Consider the following 17,463-nt stretch of genomic DNA (forward strand, 5'->3'; position numbering starts at 1 on the left):
TCAGCCGTTCGGATGACACTTACGTCAGCTCCAGTATCTAAGAGACCCAAAAAGACTTTGTTACGGATAGTGAATTGTAACACAGGCCTGGCTTGTTCCACTGTTTGATGGACAGTAAATGCCCAAGCATCAGCCGTTTTAACAGGCACCGGAACAGCGGTTGCTACTAATTCTCCCTTGCTAAATTTTGTGGGAGTATTCCCAATTACTGCCATGGCCACTGATGAAAAGTCATCAGAATCTCTCAGAAACGGAGAAGCAATGATTCCCTTTGCCATGAGGTCTCGGATGGGATAAATTATGAGGGGTGTCATGGCAGGAGGGATCGTTTTCAGGCATGTGGGGAGAAAATAAACAGTGCCTGGAATGTCAATCTCCATATCTTCTGAGGCAATTAGTTGGAAAGATATGGAGTCAGCCTTTGGAGCGGGGCTGGCTGATCGCCCCTCCTCTAGTTTCCCTGTGGCTGAGAAATGTTGCTGCGACACTGGTTTGCCCAGTGGTACCCTTTCTTGCACCTTGGGCATACTGTTTTAGGTTTGGTGTTGTTTTGTGTATTATCTCTGGCTCTACATTGTGCTTTGAAATGGCCAGGTTTCCCACAATTGAAGCAGTTTCCGGCTGGCCTGTTTTGAGAATTTGCTTGCTGCAAGGCCATGGCCAGATGCTCCATATTGTAAGAGACAGTTCCCACGATTCTGCAAGCCTTTAGATAGTCCAAGAGGGAAGCCCCCCCTCGGGCAGATAGGGGCTGCAGAATCCTCTTGCAATCCTCATTTGCATTTTCAACAGCCAGTTTTAACAGAAGCTCTTTACGGGCTTCTTCATTTGAGATTTGTCTCTGAATGGCTTTCTGAAGCTCCTCTACAAACTCAGCATAAGGCTGATGTGAGCCTTGAGTAATTTTTGAAAAAGATCCTACGATGCCAGAGGTAGGATCATCGACCTTGTCAAGGGCTTTGACCGCTATGATACTGATAAAGGCAAGAATACGTTGTGGGAGTGCCATCTGAGCTGTTAAGTCCATATATCGCCCCGCACCGAAGATTTGATCCGCTCTCGCGGCCACGCCACGATCGCAGGCAAATCTTTCAGCTTCGGCGCGAAAGTCTGACTCCCAAACAACATACTGTGGTCCAGTCAGTATCATACGGAAAAGATCTTTCCAATCTTGGGGTAACATGAAAAAGGAGGTGCTGATGGTGTTAATGAAGCCTCTGACATATGGTGCCTGGATGCCGTACATGGCCACGGCTTGTTTTAAATCTCTGATTAATTTCATGGGTAAAGGTTCAAGTCTAGGCACCATATTTCCAGTTCCATCCCCTATATATTCAACAGGACAGAGAGAGAGAGCTCCTTCAGGGTAAGAGAGCCCTCCCTGCGTCCCTGCGCCATGGCTTGTGCTATCGCTCCCATGGGTGTTTGATCCTCTGCTGAATTTGAGTTAGGAGGATTTATGGGTTTGGGGGCAGTAGGGGAGGAAGCTTCTAACGGGAGAGCGTCCTTTGTTTTGGTTTCAGCTGTATAAGGAGGAGGACCCGGGGGGGGCTTTGGTCAGTGCTAAACCATGGATTTTTAAACATTCCATGACTATTATCCATGTGGTCAGAATCTTTGGCGGAGCCCTGGGGTTATCATGAAAATAATCACCCAAACGTTGCCATGTGGAGACTTTCAAGGACCCTTTCTCCGGATAAGCCGGGCATTGTGTGTAAATGTAAGTCAAAAGGGTGATAAGGTCCTTCTTTGTTGGAACCGGGAGCGTTTTGCCCTGATTCCTAAGAATAAGAATTGAACTCTTCGTTAATTCTCCTAGTTCCTGCAAATGTGCTATCTGCGCTTTGGAGAACTTTCCGCCCATACTCACCTGAAGGGAGGATGTCTTCTTTGCAGAAGATTCCTGGGGAGGGATCCGTGACACGAAACGGCGTCCCTGGGTTGCAACTGGCTCGTCCGGCCGGGTGAGATAAGCAGTCGAAGACAGACGCACCTGTTTCTTTTAACGGATCACGTCGGGGTCACCAGATGCGGCTTTGCTCCGCATTAGGAAGGCTTCTCACTGGGTGGTCGAATGCATCAAGAAAGACACCAACGCAGGTTCTATCTTGGGTGAGCTGCCCCTTGCATAAGCTTGGGGAAGCTTTTTTATTAAAAACACACAGTGATACGTCACAAGCAGTGAAGTCTATCCAATCATTAAGTTACATGAGTAGGAATATTAGTGCACACATAGTAACATCCAATCACAGTTACATGGTCAGTTTAAAAGGTACTAAGTAGCAAATCAGCGCTTACATTCCAGTTATTTGCCCATGATGACGTGTTTGTTGATTGATGTTGTCTGTTCCTGGTACGCGCTTTCAACCTATGTGAGGCCTAGCTTGTACCGAAGCTGTAGAAACTAATTTATTACTGCATCTATTATTATTTTTTTATAACAATGCCTTTTTCTTTCCAGAGTTGTGCATACGAAATCCTTGCAGCTGTTAAAGTGTGTAACATAATATATCTGTTTTATTGCATTTTTGTGTTATTATACCTAATAAAAAAATTTCTGGATTAAATTCAATTTTCGGATTTGTGATTTCTTCTAGCCATTGTCTAATTGTATTCCAATATTTTTTCACCTCCTGGTATGGAAATAAATGCCTTTTTCTTTTCCACATTTTCAACAGTTTGGGTTTGAGTCAAACATTTTTGCCAGTCTAGCAGGAGGAAGGTGCCATCTGTAGAACATTTTATATTGATTTTCCCTGTATGCTGTAGAATTGTTTCCTGTAGAATTTCATCTAATTGATGCTTTTCCATGCAGAAACCAAATTGTTCTTTGTCCTTTTTGTATCTCACCTGAATTTGCATGTATGGCCACCAATCTATCTTTATATTTTGTTGCTGTAATTCTTGTCTCGTTTTTAATCTTTCTTGTGTGTCTAATAAGTCTTTATAAGTCCTCTTTTTTCCCAGATCCATTGCGTTTGGGTAGATTTGTGCTTCCATAGTTGACAACCAGTTTGGTATTTTAGTATAATGGTTCTTTTTAATCTTGTTCCATGTCCGAATTAATGAATCTCTAATCTTGTGTCTCTGAAAATATGCATGCTGTTTACATTTCCCATCCCATAGAAAACTATGCCACCCTCTCTGCAAGTCGTGACCCTCTATCAACAATACTCTTCTATTTTCCAGGTTGATCCAATCTTTAATCCATACCATAGCCGCAGCCTGGTAATACATTTCCCAGTCAGGGAATCCAAAGCCACCCTTTCTCTTTTGTCCTGTAATAGTTTCAATTTTATCCAGGCTTTTTTCCCATCCCAAACAAATTTACTTATTATTCGATCTAATTCTTTAAAAAAGGTTTTATCCAATCTTATTGGTAGAGTTTGAAAAAGATACAGTATTTTTGGTAGACATTTTAATTGCCATGATTTTTCCCAGTAATGATAGCTGTAATTTCCCCATTTCTAATTCTTTTTTAATTTGTATTATTAATTTGTTGTAATTATCTTTGACTAAAGAGCATCTTGCTGTTAACCAAATGCCTAAATATTTTACCTTTTTCACACTTTGCAAGTCACACAAGTCTTAAACTTGCCAAGTTTGAAGACCCTTGGTCTACCAGGTATCCTCAGCCTCTCGTCGGCATTCAAAGGCAGACGCAAACTGGAATGGCCGGTCAGTAATCGGAGGGACAGCTCTTGCTGTATTTGGGCACTGAGACTGGACTGACATCTGTTAGATACGGTGTAAGATCTGCTTGGGCGGGGCAGGGGGGTTGGACTAGATGGCCTTCAAGGTCCCTTCCAACTCTGTTAATCTGTTAATCCATTCACTCAGCAAACAAACACATCAGGGTCCCTGCCAATGGATGGCTGGGGTATGTCAGCGCATCCTTTTAATTCTCTCTCCTTACATTTCAAGCTATCAACAAAAACAAAATATCACATCTACCATCATCTATTTCTAACAGCATTGTTGGACCCAGAGGCCCTCTGAGGAAATGAAAATGGATGTACAGAAGATTTTAAAATGCTCATCAGCCCCGGGGGGGGGGCGGATATACCAAGATAAGCTGAAATGATAATAAGCACTGGAGTCTAGTTTAATAAAAAGAAAGACTTAATGTTCCAATATCTTGGGGGCTGCCACACACAAAAAATGGGATCAAGCTATTCTCCAAAGCACCTGAGGGCAGGACAAGAAGCAATGGATGGAAACTAATCAAGGAGAGAAGCAACCTAGAACCGTTGAGGAATTCCCTGACATAACCATCAGTGGAACAACTTGCCTCCAGAAGTTGTGGATGCTCTGTCTCTGGAGGTTTTTAAGAAGAGATTGGACAGCCATTTATCTGAAATTGTATAGGGTTTCCTGCTTGAGCAGGGCGTTGGACTAGAAAACCTCCAAAGTCACTTCCAAATATATTATTCTGCTATTCTGTTATTCTGTCACTACAGATTTTCAAAGGCTGAACAGCTATTTTTCCAGGATGGTTATGAAAAGTTCTACCGTGGGGGGATGGTTGGACTAGCAAACCTTCAAGGTCCATTCCAACCTGATATCTTTATGTCTCCAAATAATTAATACTGCATTTCACAAAGCCATTGAAATATCTGCTCATCACAACAGTGATTCCCACAACAGTGGATCTAGAAGGTACCAATGATTATACCTTATTTGCAATCCATTATAATTATGTGTTAGGTAGTATATAGTTTATTTTCAGTTTAAAATACAGTTTATTAAAGCCATACTAAAAACAAATAAAAATCAAGGTTTTTCGAAAAGGAACATCCAAGACAAATTAGTACATTTTAAAAGAACTACTGTGTCCCATTTTTCACTTGAGTTGACTGCAAGTGAAATCATTTCCTTTCTCCATGTCAGGATGCTCTCCCTTAACAAAGAATATTTTGAGAAACTCTTCATTGATGAGGGATCCCATCAAGGAACATGTAATAGATGCCCAGATCCAAATCTATAATTTTATTCAGGCCACATTTAGCTGCAACATCTCCATGAATAAACCTGTTTAGGGAAGGAAGCTGAAATGAAAGCAGGGGCATTTGCAAGAGGGGTCAAAAAGTGAAGATGGCCACCACAACCATAGAATTGGGAGTCCCATCCTTTTTTACATGGGTCACACTGAGCACACACACACAAAGGAATGGGCCTTCAATTGTATAGTCATGGCTGCTATCGTGACCTTTTTTACCTCCTCCACACACAGATGCTTTGAAGGAAGATCAGAGGCTGCTTGGCCTTGAAGAAGAAAAGGTGGAAAGAGAAGTGGAAATCAGGAGAAGGGATAAAAGGCCTCTAGAAAATGAAGTTCTGGAGAAGGTAAATAGATTTAAAAGATTTCCCTGAGAATTAACACACAATTGTATTTCCTTGATTTTTCCAGCTGGAAATTGCACCAGCCTTTCATTCCAAACAAGGCCTTTTCCCTTCACCAAAGCTCTTGAAAATCTACATTGCAGACATCCTACTGTGACTCCTCAGAAGTCATCTGCCTTCCAAATCTTTCATGGATCTTGACAGGTCTCCTCTAGCCTCAAGCGTTTCTCTTGACTTGGGTCTGGCTCCAAGGTGGTATTTTCTGCAAGAGGAAAGGGTAAAAAAAATAAGCCCAACTTCAGGCATGAAAGAACATAGATTTGGAAGATTTAGAGGTTGCTTCTCAAAAAAAAACAAAAAAAAAACGTAGTGGCAAAATTAAGCAGGGTTAAACCTGCTAGTGCTAGGAGAACACCATGAAATCTCAGGGTTGAAGAAAAAACTGCGAAGTCAACAACACATCCAGAAGGAAAGTAATGGCAAAGCATTTTGCAGTGTTGGCAAGAAAACAATTATTATAACTAGGACCTGAACTCAACTTAAGGCACATGTATTTTATCTCGGTCTTCACTCTCTTGTCTAGCTCATACTCCCTGTCTCTTATCTTAGTGTTTTGGCACACCTGCTCTTTTCCCAAGCAAGTGAATCCACAAATGTTCAAAGGCTGCCACCAGGTAGTATTTCAGAAGATTGATGGTTTGTATTTTAATGTGATAGGTCTTCCTTCTCCAGAGCAAACTTCAGTATTTTGTGAGATTTGTAATCCCTTGTGGACAAACCAGTTTGCAATTCTTGGGAGAAAATCCTTGGAGGGCTTCTCTATAAACAACTTTCAATGAACAGTATAGTGAAATCAAATAAGATCTTAAAAGGTCACCAACAGAATAAACCTGGGCCATACATAACCCATAATTCAATAGTTATTCACTGGCTTCTGTTGTATTCCATGTCCTCCTGGGAATCCTTTCTTAAAAACTTTATCACCCCAAAATTGGAATCAGGTTTTTCCCTTACTCTCCACTAATGGTCTTTTTGCCAACTCCCTTTTCAATAAATCCTTCCCCTTGCCCTCTTCTTGAAAAGAACATATTAAACCTTTAGTGGCAGTCAGCCTCTCCATTCAGTGCTTTATCACTGGAGGCTTTCAAGAAGAGACAACACAACCACTTGTTAGAAATGATATAGGGTCTCCTGCTTGAGCAGGGAGGTGGACTAGAAGACCTCCAAGGTCCCTTTTAAAAACCCATAATGCCACTTTCTAAAAGTTGTATTAAAATAGCCTCAACTGCCTACAAGAAAAATGGGCACTGCCCCCTTAATGTCCATTTGATGTCTACAAACCCCAGATATGTACCATTTTGTTTCTTCAGCTGATATCCGGATTCCAGGGTTTCTTGGAAATGAATAAGAAAAACATGTATTAGATTCGTATCCTAGGGCAGCACAGTATATACTGCCTCTGCTGGTTGTTGGGTTTTTATTTCCAGCTATAAAATTACCCCTCACAATAAGTTGGGCAGACAGTGAAAAAGTAACACTGACCCAAATCATTCAGGGACCTTCTATGGACCTGTTTGAGTCCAGCTTCTTCACTACTATCTCACACTGGCCACACCAGTGTGGTACTAAAAGTTGCTGCCCCATTCCATACATATGAGCTGCATTCGCTACCAATCCTATCAGATGCCTTCCCCCTCCAATAGCTTAAAGTGTCCCTGTAACAAAAACATTTACAAAAAGCTGAATTGATCTTGAGTGGCAAAACAGTGAAGAATCAGAAAGGGACCAGTGGCCCAGTAAACCACATTGTTTATGTTTACTGATCATATCTCAAAGATAATAGAGCTGCCATGCTGACCTGATGGGATTAAGTAATGAGGTCACCCAGAAAAACCATCAAACCTATTGAATGAAAAACATTTGCTGCCATGCTGTAATTTACAAACATAAAGGGGTAGACATTGTATAATGTTATGAGCCAAAGGAGCATAAGGCACATTCTGCTTTTTTTTTTGACCAGGGCTTCTCAGCAAGCAGCTAATATACTGGAAGCCCAGTATATACACTGCTCAAAAAAATAAAGGGAACAACACTTAAACAACACAATGTAACTCCAAGTCAATCACACTTCTGTGAAATCAAACTGTCCACTTACGTAGCAACACTGATTGACAATCAATTTCATGTGCTGTTGTGCAAATGGAATAGACAACAGGAGGAAAGCATAGGCAGTTAGCAAGACATCCCCAATAAAGGAGTGGTTCTGCAGGTGGTGACCACAGACCACTTCCTCAGTTCCTATGCTTTCTGGCTGAGGGTTTGGTCACTTTTGAATGCTGGTGGTGCTTTCACTCTAGTGGTAGCATGAGACAGAGTCTACAACCCACACAAGTGGCTCAGGTAGTGCAGCTCATCCAGGATGCTACATCAATGCGAGCTGTGGCAAGAAGGTTTGCTGTGTCTGTCAGCGTAGTGTCCAGAGCATGGAGGTGCTACCAGGAGACAGGCCAGTACATCAGGAGACGTGGAGGAGACTGTAGGAGGGCAACAACCCAGCATCAGGACCGCTACCTCCGCCTTTGTGCAAGGAGGGACAGGAGGAGCACTGCCAGAGTACTGCAAAATGACCTCCAGTGGGCCACAAATGTGCATGTGGCTGCTCAAACGGTCAGAAACAGACTCCATGAGGGTAGTATGAGGGCCCGACGTCCACAGGTGGGGGTTGTGCTTACAGCCCAACACCGTGCAGGATGTTTGGCATTTGCCAGAGAACACCAAGATTGGCAAATTCGCCACTGGTGGTGCTCTTCACAGATGAAAGCAGGTTCACACTGAGCACATGTGACAGTCGTGCAGGGTCTGGAGACGCCATGGAGAACGTTCTGCTGCCTGCAACATCCTCCAGCATGACCGGTTTAGCAGTGGGTCAGTAATGGTGTGGGGTGGCATTTCTTTAGGGGGCCGCACAGCCCTCCATGTGCTTGCCAGAAGTAGCCTGACTACCATTAGGTACTGAGATGAGATCCTCAGACCCCTTGTGAGACCACATGCTGGGGCGGTTGGCCCTGGGTTCCTCCTAATGCACAACAATGCTAGACCTCATGTGGCTGGAGTGTGTCAGCAGTTCCTGCAAGATGAAGGCATTGATGCTATGGACTAGCCCGCCCATTCCCCAGACCTGAATCCAATTGAGCACATCTGGGACATCATGTCTCGCTCCATCCACCAACGCCACATTGCACCACAGACTGTCCAGGAGTTGGGGGATGCTTTAGTCCAGGTGTGGGAGGAGATCCCTCAGGAGACCATCCGCCACCTCATCAGGAGCATGCCCAGGTGTTGTAGGGAGGTCATACAGGCACGTGGAGGCCACACACACTACTGAGCCTCATTTTGACTTGTTTTAAGGACATTACATCAAAGTTGGATCAGCCTGTAGTGTTTTTTTCCACTTTAATTTTGTGTAACTCCAAATCCAGACCTCCATGGGTTGCTAAATTTGATTTCCATTGATAATTTTTGTGTGATTTTGTTGTCAGCACATTCAACTATGTAACGAATAAAGTATTTAATAAGAATATTTCATTCATTCAGATCTAAGATGTCTTATTTTTGTGTTCCCTTTATTTTTTTGAGCAGTGTATTATAGTGGCTGTCAAACTCACAGCCCATGGGCTGGATGTGTCACATGCTGGCCATGCCCACGCCTGGTGTAACGAAGGGGGGGAAAAGTCGCGATACATCACATGATAACACCATGACGATACAAGTTTGACACCCCTGCTATAGTTGATTGCATGCTTAATGAATGTATGTCACATCTTCATAGCGCTTTGGTTGCTTTAAATGAGGCACATTTTAGCCAATAAGCAGAACTTTTTTCCAATAAAGGACAATATTGGTGACTCAGTTTTGAAATGAGAGGTCCTTGGTGCTCTGTGAGCTTGGTTGTTTTCTTGCAGACGTTTCACTACCCAAACTAGATAACATTATCAGTGCTATCAGAATGGTTTACTTTCTCCTTCCCCAACAAACACAAGCTTCCCTACATCAAAGGACCAAAAAAGTAAATGAATTATTCAGAATGAGACCAGTGGAAGAGGCTCTAAGCTCTTCCCTCTCTGCTTCAATCAACACAGGCTCCTCCCTTCCCACAGATGGTCTCATCCCCAAACAAGAGGAAATTGACTATTTTGAGATTATTGTTAATGAGGAAAGATATGAATTGGACAATAGCCTAGGGAGTATGTATAGTCCATTTTGTAAACTATGATTGACTTTCCAATTGTGGCATCGAGTTAAAGTATGACAAAGCCCTTCCATTACCCTCAAATTGCTTCATAGCAGCAGGCAGAAAAGCACTGAAGTCCTGCAATCCCCAAATTTCATGTTTAATCTCTGGTGGAAAGACCACTGGATTTTCAAATTTCTTCTTCTCCTTATAGCTGTAGAAAAATAGACCATAGTCAATTGTCAATCCAGCCTGTAATTCTCAGAAGCTTTCTTAAAAAGTGAGGGACAAACTAGAGTTAGACTTAGATCTCGTTTTAGTATGTCCAATCCAGAAATTTCTCCAGAGAGACAGAAGAGTTTCTCTCTATACATTTCCTTGATGCATAGAAGAAATAAAGCAGGAAAAGAAGCCACAACTGGGGAAACCATACTGCATTAAATACAATTATTCCCAAATCCAGATCTTGTAATCCTGAATTTTGGTGGATTTTCATAGGTACATCTGGGGCTTCATGAAAAGTGGCATCTTACAAGACCTGCTAAACCAGGATCAGTCAACCTGACTTTTCCCTACATATGATAAAAATGATAAATATTGTTAAGAATCAGTTGGGAGCCAAAATTCAATAATAGAGTGCAGAAACCAGGAAAAAAAAAAAAAACGGGCTACAAGTTTTAGGAAACCAAATGCCATCCCAACTTTCAATAGCCATCACAGCCATATGCAAAAATGGGCCAAAATAAGACCAAAAATACAAGTTTCTATTCCACTTGTAACTATGGTATTGTTGCCTTTGCAAATGTTAATTGAGCACCATTATTCATGTAATCATGAATATTTAATGCACTATTCAATCTATAAGTTTAATTAATCTTTGTGATGCCTATACCTCGTGCACCAAGCTATATAGTGATATGTATCAAGGCTTCTATCCAACTCTGATTCATACTACTTTTCTTTGAAAACAACATATCCTCTGTCTCAACCAAACCATTTAACTTCAAATCATTTTCACCCCAATTTCCAAAGTAAGCAAATTGGTTGCACTTGCTTATTATAACCCCATGTAGATGAATTGGTATATTAAAATGAAGTATGTCATTTTTTTGTATATCAGAAAACCAGGCAGCTTTCAATATGTATCCATCAATCCATCCATCTATCCATCCACATACAAAATAAATATTGACCTGGCCATTTCAAGGAGATCAACTTACCATTCCAAGATGCTTCCAACATTCTAAAATTAAAAAATAAGAAACCATCAGTACTCACTTGTCCAAAATCCTTCTAAAAGCAGGGCTAATAGCTAAAAAGCCTTCTAAATGTTGTTACGGCTAGAGCAACTAATATCTCTCATCATTAAGCATACAAAGACTGCTAGGAACTGTAGTTCAGCAATATATAATATTTAGCAATGCCCAGATTCCATATCTAAGATTCTAAAGGCATACTTTAAAGTTTGGACATGAATACACTGAAACTCTTCATCCATAAAGACTAGGAAAATTCAGTGGCCATTTTAGAGAAACCAGATTTTGAAAGGCAATATTCAAACTTTAAAAAGTAAAATAAAAAGTTATTGGGAAAAAATAGGTTAAACATATTCTGCAAATTGGGTTACACCAACTGGGAACTAGAGAAAAAACTCACTGATTCTGTCCTGTATCTTCAGACTGAAGCCTGAATATTCAAGTGAGTAAGAAAGTAATACAGGTAGTCCTTGACTTACAACCATTCATTGAGTGACCATTAAAAGTTATAACGGCACTGAAAAAGAGTCACCTTTGACCATTTTTCACACTGATGATTTTTGCAGTATTCTTGTGGTCATGTGATCAAAATTCAGTCACTTGGTAACTGGCATGTATTTATGATGGTTGCATGATCACCTTTTGCAACTTTCTGATAAGCAAAGTCAATGGGGAAGCCAGATTCACTTAACAACCATGTTATTAACTGTAGTGATTCACTTAACTTAAGAAAGGTCATAAAACAGGGCAAAATTCACTTAACTGTCTTGCTTAGCAACAAATTTTGGGCTCAGTTGTGGTCATAAATCAAATATATGAAGGTGAATCCATTTTCTTAAATATACCCAAACAATTTTAATATTAGGTATGTTTTTGAACTTATTCTGTGGACTAAATGTAGAACTAAATGATTCCTAGGTGTAGAATAAATATCTGGTTACAATATGCTTTCTTGCTATTTAGCAGAGTCCCTGGAGATGCAATTGATTGTATAGGTCTGCATAGAATCTTCTCTTTCAGACATGCTTCTTATCAATGCTTCTTGGAAGAATGGGTCAAGCCATTTGGCCCATCTAGTTTATTACCAATTAAACACTGGAAGCCATTGTCCAGATGTATAATCTTACCTGCAGATGCCAAAGACTGGACCTAGGTCCATCATTTAGAGTAAGACTCCACCAAAAGTGAAGACTCTAGCTTCAAAGCAAGGCAGGTGTGCTAAACATGCTGCCTGAAGATACCACATGTCTGTAGATATCTTCGTTGGTATCTACCAAGCTTCCTGCTTCATATCCTGCTTTCTTATGCACTCATCTCACTTGGGCTACCATTTTGTAAAAGTACGCACAACATATTCCCAAAATTCTGTGTGTGCTTACCAAGATGGATGAATGAATGAGCCCCCATACATCAAATTCCTCTTTTTTAAAGTGGGGTCCTTCATTGGTCGATGGAGATTCTCAGTCATCCAAGTCACGATTGTCCCAAAAGCGCTTTTTTCAAGAGGCATCTGGACTTTCTGATTTTTCTTCAAAGATGTTTCACTTCTCATCCAAGAAACTAAAGAAGCTTCTTGGATAAGAAGCAAAATGTCTTTTAAAATGTCAGAAGTCCAGTTGCCTCTTTAAAAAGCATCTTTGGGACAGGGTCCTTCATTGTTGATGTATTCTATCATGAAAGCCACTTCTCCCAGCTCAGTAACAACGGCAACAACATTTAACTAGCATCACTTTCATTCCATAATCAGGGAACAAACCAGCATGAAAAATGAGTCCAAGAGCTCCCTCTCCTACTGTCCCAAATTTCTTACCTCTAGGAATTCCAAGACTGGCTGATCACATTTCTCAACCATGTCCTGGATGATGTAATCAAGAACAAACAGCTCCTTGGAGATTACAGCCATCTGATCATTGGTTTTCAACGTGATCTCCATCTTTACTTCTTCAACCTTAGTAAGCCAAAAGGTGCTTTGTTCTAATACAAGTTGACGCAGATGATTGAATCCATCCACCACTTTCTTTTCCTCCGCTCCAACTAGTTGCTGTAGAAAAAAGGATTTTGAGAGGAAGGTGAGCATATCTATTAATTCTTAAAAATAATGGACGACGCTTGCAACAGAACAACCATTGGCTGGGTTCATACAATGTTCTAACTACGCAGTCCAGTTTGATAACACTCAGCTCCTGTGCACATCTAACCTGCTGACTTGATGGTCTTGTTCACACAGGTTATTGAGGAATCAAAACCTGCTTATTTTAGCTTATTTACCTAAGGAACTATTTAACAAGGAACTATTAGCTTGGGAATACTCTGCCTTTAGCACCAAAGATAAGACTGAAGCAGAAAATTCTTGATTCTTATATTTAATCATTAGACCTGGGTTCAGTCACTTGAAGATATCTCATTCACTCCAGCCAATATACTGAGAGATATTGCTTTGCTAAAAACAACAACCCAGTAATGGTTGTTTGCTTGCAGATGTTTCATTACCCAACTAAGTAACAATAACATAATCTGACACTACTGATGTAAGCTAGTAGGATACAAGTTGTTTGTAAGCAAACAAACAACCTCAGAGAGCATCAAGGGCCCCATGGTTCAATCCTGAGGCCACGTGTATATCTTATGATAGTATTGAAAACAGGATATCATGATTATTCACTTCTCAATAGTAGCAATACCTACAATCAGGTCTTGACTTTGTTTATATGTGTCTGAGAGATGCTCCCTAATCACTTCTTTCTCCTTCCTTAGACTCTCAATGCAACTTAAAATTTGATCCTGAAAGAGAAACAAATAAATGGAAGCCAATGCAAGAAGTAACATGCAAGCGGACAGCTGGCTGATGAGTTTTAAAGCAGTAGGGACACTTTTTTTCTAAATGCTGTCTTGCTCTCTTATTCCATATCCAAATTCTCTACTCAAGCTCCTGAAGGTTACTGGTATTATTATGAAACCAACGTATATGTCAGTCTTGGAAGCCATATTTTATTTCAAAGCTTCAAGGCTGCCATATTTTGTGCCTGGGAAAATGGGAGGGGGAATTTCAGAGAGAGGTGGAAGATTAGACTCAACAACATTCTTTTCTAGAAGTCAAGGACATGTCACACTGCACCTGGAGAGGAGTGACTCAAGGAATGTCCCTAGTTGGGACGTGTTTGATTGGGCCATGTGATGGAACTGGTGGGTGCAGGGGATGGATCTTTGACTTTCTATTGCAAGGGTCTTCAAACTCTGCATGTTTAAGACTTGTGGACTTCAACTCACAGAATTCCTGAGCTAACATGACTGGAGGAAGAATTCTGGGAGTTGAAGTCCACAAGCCTTAAAGCTGTTGAGTTTGAAGACCCCTGTTTTATTGGGAAGGGAAAACCCGGAACTCTCAGATTCGGGTTTTCCCAGATGTGCCAATAGGACAACCCTAATAAAATGGGACTTTGAGAAAATGCTTGTCTCCGAGTTTATTGGTTTGGAGTTTGTTAGTTGGAACACTGACAGTATATTTTTTTTGAATCCCCCACCTTATACTCCTCAGCAGCTTGTGCCACGGAGATAACATTATGAGTCTCATGTTCCTGGGATCCATCACAATGTACGCAAATGGGGACAAGATCATCTTTGCAGAAAGACATGGCTGGCTCATGTCCCTGACAGGTTTTGCTCCTCCTTGCCATCTGCTTTGCCTGATCACTCAGTTGCCTGATTAACTGGACAGCATTAGCCAGCTGTCCGTTTGGCTTAAAATTCAACCGAGGAACCGCTACTCTGCACTGAGGGCAAGAGGTCCCATCGGAAATCTGTGCCCAGCACTTCACAATGCAGGCATGGCAGAAGTTGTGCCCGCAGTCAAGAGTCACCGGTTGTATGAGGTACTCCGAACACACAAAGCAGGTTATTTCTGACTGCAGCTTCTTCCCAATGTTCCCAGTAGCCATGCCGTCCGAAATTCACAGTAAGCAAAGTTGAATGTGTGAGGTCTGTTTCCACAAGAGCCAGGGGCAGTTTTAGCAAGCACAGCTGCAGCAGATCCACCAGAAAGTAAGCTGCATGAGGAAAAAGAAGAGAGAAAATAGCTACTGGGTAGGAGGGAGAGTTCCATCTTAGATGTTCCATCCCTCCAAAATGTCCTTAGTTTCAGAATAGAACTGGAAGGGATCTTGGAGGTCTTCTAGTCCAACCCCCTGCTCAAGCAGGAGACCCTATACCATTTCAGATAGGTGGCTGCCCAGTCTCTTCTTAAAAATGTCCAGTGAAGAAGCACCTACAACTTCTGAAGGCAAGCTGTTCCACTGGTTATTTGTTCTCACTGTTAGGAAGTTTCTCCCTAATTCCAGGAAAAAGCGGGGAAGAGAAAGGAAAGAATATCCCTTAGCTTCCTAACTCCTAGTGTCAGAACCAAGCAGAAAAAAACCCTATGCTATCTAGAGTATAAATATATATGCCTTCAAACCGCAGTATAGTATCTAAGGTAAGGGTCTTCAAACTTGGCAAGTTTAAGACTTGTGGACTCCCAGAATTCCTGAGCTAACATGACTGGAAGAGGAATTCTGGGAGTTGAAGTCCACAAGTCTTAAAGCCGTCAGGTTTGAAGAGCCCTGAAGTAAGGTATCATACTGGTAGTAAGGAAACCAACGCTCACCTAACTGGGGGGATTTGGGGCCAATTGGTCCCTCAGCCCAACCTACCTCACAAGAGAGGGAGGGGGAAGTGTTCTGTAAGCGGCATTGAACTCCTGAATTAAAATAAGAGAGACAGATGTGCCTCACCTGTGCCAGCAGGGGATAATGGAGGTTCTAGGAAAACACAACCGGAGAATACTCAGTTGTGGAAGATGGTTGGTGCATAACCCAGTTTCGCATCAAGGGTCACACAAACTACTACTTCTCGGTACCCATAGACGCCATCCTACTACAGACTTACCCCAAAGAAGCTACAACGAGGGCTCACACAAGCAACTGCTAGGAAACTCCGTTAGACAAAGAGAGTGCCGCCGCGTTTAGCAGCTCCAGGGAGCGTGTAAGAAAGGATCCTCCACGCTTCGATAAGACCACGGAACCACAATCCCCGACCGGCCACGTCCACCAGCTTTCAACCTCTTCTCTCCTCTCTAGTAGATTCTGTAAGAGAACCTAGTTAGTATTTCAATCATCTTTTCTTCCAATGGGAAAAGAGCTACGCCCCCTTCGCCCCTTTTCTATTTCTTTCCCCTCTCTCGTTAGTTCTTTCGGCAATTGCTAATTGGTCGAGATTGGCGGCGCTACATCTAATGGAATCTTCAGTTTCCTTTCATTCGACCATTGTGATTGGCCGGCAGCCTCTTAGACCGGCGTTCCATGGGGATCCATTCTTTTCTCCCGCTTTCGTTTTGTAAAATCCCGCCTATTCGGAGAGCGCCCCGGATTCTGCAGTAAAGGAAAGTCGTCGGTTGGCATCTTTTGGCGGGCAACCCCCCCCCCCCCATTTCTGAGCGGCTGAAGAAATTAAGGGGATGTGATCGCCACGGGTTTGAAAAGAAGGCGGAGTAATTTTTGAGCGTGCTTGCAATTTTTTGTAAATTAGACAAGCCCTTGTGTAATTTTTGAGCATGGTTGCAATTTTTTGTAAATTAGACAAACCCTTGTGTGAGACGTTTGTTTCCCTTCACCCCCGTGCCCTGATAGTGGATCGTTTCTGTAGAAGTCTTTTGTATAATCCTCCAGCCTGAATGTAGGGAATGGAGGAATAGAAATAGAATATAATAGAATTCTTTATTGGCCAAGTGTGATTGGACACACAAGGAATTTGTCTTTGGTGCATATGCTCTCAGTGTACTTAAAGAAAAAATAAAATATATTTGTCAAGAATCGTAAGGTACAACACAGTGATAGTCATAGGATACCAATAAGCAATCAAATCATACTAGGAAACAATAAAAATATAAGTTGTAAAGATACAAGCAACATGGATATAGCCATAAGTGGGAAGAGGTAAGTAATAGGAAGGATGAGAATAGTAACACACTTAGTAGTTAATTCGACAGTGTTGTGGGAATTAGTTGTTTAGCAGAGCGATGGCATTTGGGGGAAAACTCTCCTGGTGTCTTGTTCTGACGTGCACAGCCCTAATATAACTGTATTTAGTGTTTGTAGCAGTTCTCCCAGAAGCAGTGTAAAAAAGTTAAATAAAGCAGAAGAGTAATATCTCCATCACTGTTTGATATTCATCAAAATGTTTGATATTCATCAACTGTTTGATATTCATCAAAACAAAATACAAAACTGCTTCACAATAGTCTTTCAGAAGTCTTTTTATTTTGCCAGTCAAGCCTCATTATGGGCTTTGTAATCCCCCATCCATATATTACCTAGGTCTGAGCCTGATTAGCTGTTGGGGATCAGCCCAGCTCGATTAAGTGCAGGATCTCCTATCTTGCTCAAAAGATGCTGTAGAGAGCATGAGAGATGCTATGAATGAGGGTGAAGGTTCGTTCTCCGAGCTTGTGGGTTGGTTTCTGAACATTTCCTTACCAGGCTAGGTAACATCTCAGCGAAGTTTAGGGGATGTCCTCAACTCTGCTGAAGATGTTACCTAGCCTCGTAATGAAAAGTTCAGAAACCAACCCACAAGCTCGGAGAACGAACCTCCAGTTTTGCT

General features: G+C 41.7%; 1 protein-coding gene across 1 annotated transcript; it reads right to left on the reverse strand.

Annotated features, from left to right (window-relative positions):
* Positions 1 to 4,696: 4,696 nt before the first annotated feature.
* LOC113424592 (zinc finger protein RFP-like) lies at positions 4,697 to 15,995 on the reverse strand. The gene is made up of 8 exons (XM_087954251.1): positions 15,751 to 15,995; positions 14,352 to 14,873; positions 13,516 to 13,611; positions 12,641 to 12,871; positions 10,795 to 10,817; positions 9,670 to 9,788; positions 6,698 to 6,736; positions 4,697 to 5,605 (listed from the first exon to the last, which is right to left on the reverse strand). Exons 2-8 carry the CDS (start codon positions 14,763 to 14,765, stop codon positions 5,532 to 5,534), a joined length of 996 nt encoding a protein of 331 aa, XP_087810377.1. The 5' UTR covers positions 14,766 to 14,873; positions 15,751 to 15,995; the 3' UTR covers positions 4,697 to 5,531.
* Between the last annotated feature and the right edge of the window lie 1,468 nt (positions 15,996 to 17,463).

This window comes from Notechis scutatus, chromosome 2 (assembly GCF_049901735.1).
Source record: "Notechis scutatus isolate UNSWTSFEM ecotype Mainland chromosome 2, rNotScu1.2, whole genome shotgun sequence".
Taxonomy (NCBI): Eukaryota; Metazoa; Chordata; class Lepidosauria; order Squamata; family Elapidae; genus Notechis; species Notechis scutatus.

Coding starts and splice junctions, on each gene's coding strand:
- LOC113424592 (XM_087954251.1), bottom strand. CDS start 14,765: ATGGCTACTGGGAACATTGGGAAGAAGCTGCAGTCAGAAATAACCTGC. Junction 9,789..10,794: donor GTTGGAAGCATCTTGGAATG/GTAAGTTGATCT, acceptor ATTTTTCTACAG/CTATAAGGAGAAGAAGAAAT. Junction 5,606..6,697: donor TCAGCTGAAGAAACAAAATG/GTACATATCTGG, acceptor TTCCTCTTGCAG/AAAATACCACCTTGGAGCCA.